The following is a 2272-nucleotide window of genomic DNA, read 5'->3' on the forward strand; positions in this document are numbered from 1 at the left end:
GGTATCTGGTATAGTGATACCGTCCCATTTACCGTACCATATACCATACCGAACGGTACGGTACGGTATATACTGCTACCGTGGGGCACCCTATCCACCAATCACGCTCAGGGCGCAAAGCACAACAACAGCGAGAACTCTCACCCTTGGGAATAAAGAGCTCAATTGTGTTCACATACATCTCCTGAAGACCGGAAACTGCTTTCGCCACTGCCTGACCAGCTAGAGAATACCAGGATACCAGGACACGACCTGCGGGGGGGGGGGGGGGGCGCTACCAAGGCCCGCAAACAGTTATGCATATCCTGCTGCAATACAAGTCGCTCAAGGACAAGAGGAAACGGAATTTTAAAGGGTAACTGGGAAGGAACAACCTTTAGGGCTATCCTAAGGAGGTGTAATTTAGCTATTAAAGCTATCGGACTTATAGAACATGCCCTCAGGGCAGAGGGTGAACAGAGAGGCGTGACAGATAATGCGGAACATTGAGGGAATCGAGGTACGCAGGATACAACACAGAGGCCTCAAGCCTCCAGGAGCCGAAAACTAGAGTAAGTATTAGTAGATTAACCAGCATGATACAGGCGGCGACAGCCGGCTGAAGATGGTGGTAATGGAAAACAGATGAGGAGCGTAAGGGTCGGCTGGTCTTACACAACAAGGCGAAGTGGGCGAGTTAGGCCTAGCCTGGTGCGCGTAGGCCACATCTGGCCACCGCTACAATACGACATCACAAGATCAAGGAAATTATGGCTCAAGAGTCAATATAGAGAAATTCAAAGTTACCAGCTGCTAGTCATGCTACAAGCTTATACCCGTTTATGACTATTCTCCCCACTTTATCCATCATGTTATACCTATCTCTCCCAGCATCAATACTCATTTTCAAGGATGTCCGGTGGAAGCTCAGCAAGTTGTTGAGTCGACGGTCTGTCGCCGATGGCCTGTCGCAAGGCAAGGTAATTGCCCAGAAGCGCACTCTTACGTCCACGTCGATAGTACACATCGTTTTCCCAGCCATCAGGTGGACCCAGTATATCTCGGTCAAAGTGAATGCGTAGAAGCTGGGTCTGAGTCATTCGAGCGACATATTTTTGTTCGTATTTCAATGATTCGATCTGGTGGTCGCGCGGTGATGAGACTGCAATCCGGCCGATTATGACAGACACAGCATAAACAGCGTCCAGAGAACGCCTTGGCTCTGCGAGCGAGATCTCGAGGATCTGGGACCTGATAGCATCTACCAAACGGCGGCGCAAAATTACGATTCGTGGTCATCGAGTTCCGTTAACAGTGATTGCACGCCGTTCTATTCCAAAGCGCGACTCGTTGAATGAGTGGTGTTTCAGGGAACGCAACAGCAGCTAAGTATGCCAGCAGTATGGTAGGAGTCATGTTGTATTCATTTTCGGGTACCAATGGATTTCAGTCGATATCGCGATAGATGGTGTCTCGACTCGCAATCCATGCAAAACCTATCCGCTCAGACTCTGGGATGCGCCACAGGTCGCTGTGTGATCTTACACAACGCCCAGCGTTGTTTTCAACAGGATGCCTATTGCTAATTCCATCATCTGGTAGTGTGAAGTGTTGTACAATTTGAGATAGCAGGATGAGGACTCTGGAATCCTTGGGGAGGTGATCGAATGTTCTTACGTGCATTCGATCCCGTCGACTGTATTGCTTGAAATGTTTCAATACGTTGAGCCAGGCTGGTTCAGTAATGGTATCGAAGACTTCGATATCAATTATCGCTTCTTCTGGCCTGCGGTTTTGACGAATGACTAAACTGTCATTTAGTCGGGATAGATGTTAGGTGCGATTGATCGTATCCATGTTCTGGATTGTCAACGGATTGCAGACTGGAGCTACTGAGAGTTAATGCATTGGAAACTATCGGAGCTTATTTAATAACGCACTGTTATAGTATAGGTACAGTGATATATGTTCGAATGTGACCTGGAGACGTCTGATAATATTGGAGGAGCACTGGGCGAGAGTTGCTAAGTGCTCAGAGGAGAATGCGGTAGAAGCCTAAGTAGGGGGAGTGGAAAGCAAGAGAGCACGTTAAGCGGTAGATGACAGCGCGCTATGACACGCTGTTTAACCACAGCGTTCAATTTCAGAATCAGGTAAGGAAGGAACGATAGCTTGGCTTTTATCGCAGGCTTAATGTGAGCGGTCTCTAGTAACTGGATTCCAGCTATCTAGTCCAGATGCTATCTACAACCAAGATAGAGAGAGAAGGAGAAGAGAATGCAGCGCTGCATGA

The 2272-nt window shown here is 48.2% G+C and overlaps 1 protein-coding gene across 1 annotated transcript; it reads right to left on the reverse strand.

The window, feature by feature from the left end:
- Positions 1-872: 872 nt before the first annotated feature.
- PV09_09853 (uncharacterized protein) lies at positions 873-1223 on the reverse strand (the record flags this gene model as incomplete). Its single annotated transcript, XM_016364001.1, has 1 exon — positions 873-1223. A coding segment is annotated over one exon (351 nt), but the record flags the coding sequence as incomplete, so codon positions are not given.
- Positions 1224-2272: the final 1049 nt, after the last annotated feature.

Source organism: Verruconis gallopava (assembly GCF_000836295.1).
Source record: "Verruconis gallopava strain CBS 43764 unplaced genomic scaffold supercont1.315, whole genome shotgun sequence".
Lineage (NCBI taxonomy): Eukaryota > Fungi > Ascomycota > Dothideomycetes > Venturiales > Sympoventuriaceae > Verruconis > Verruconis gallopava.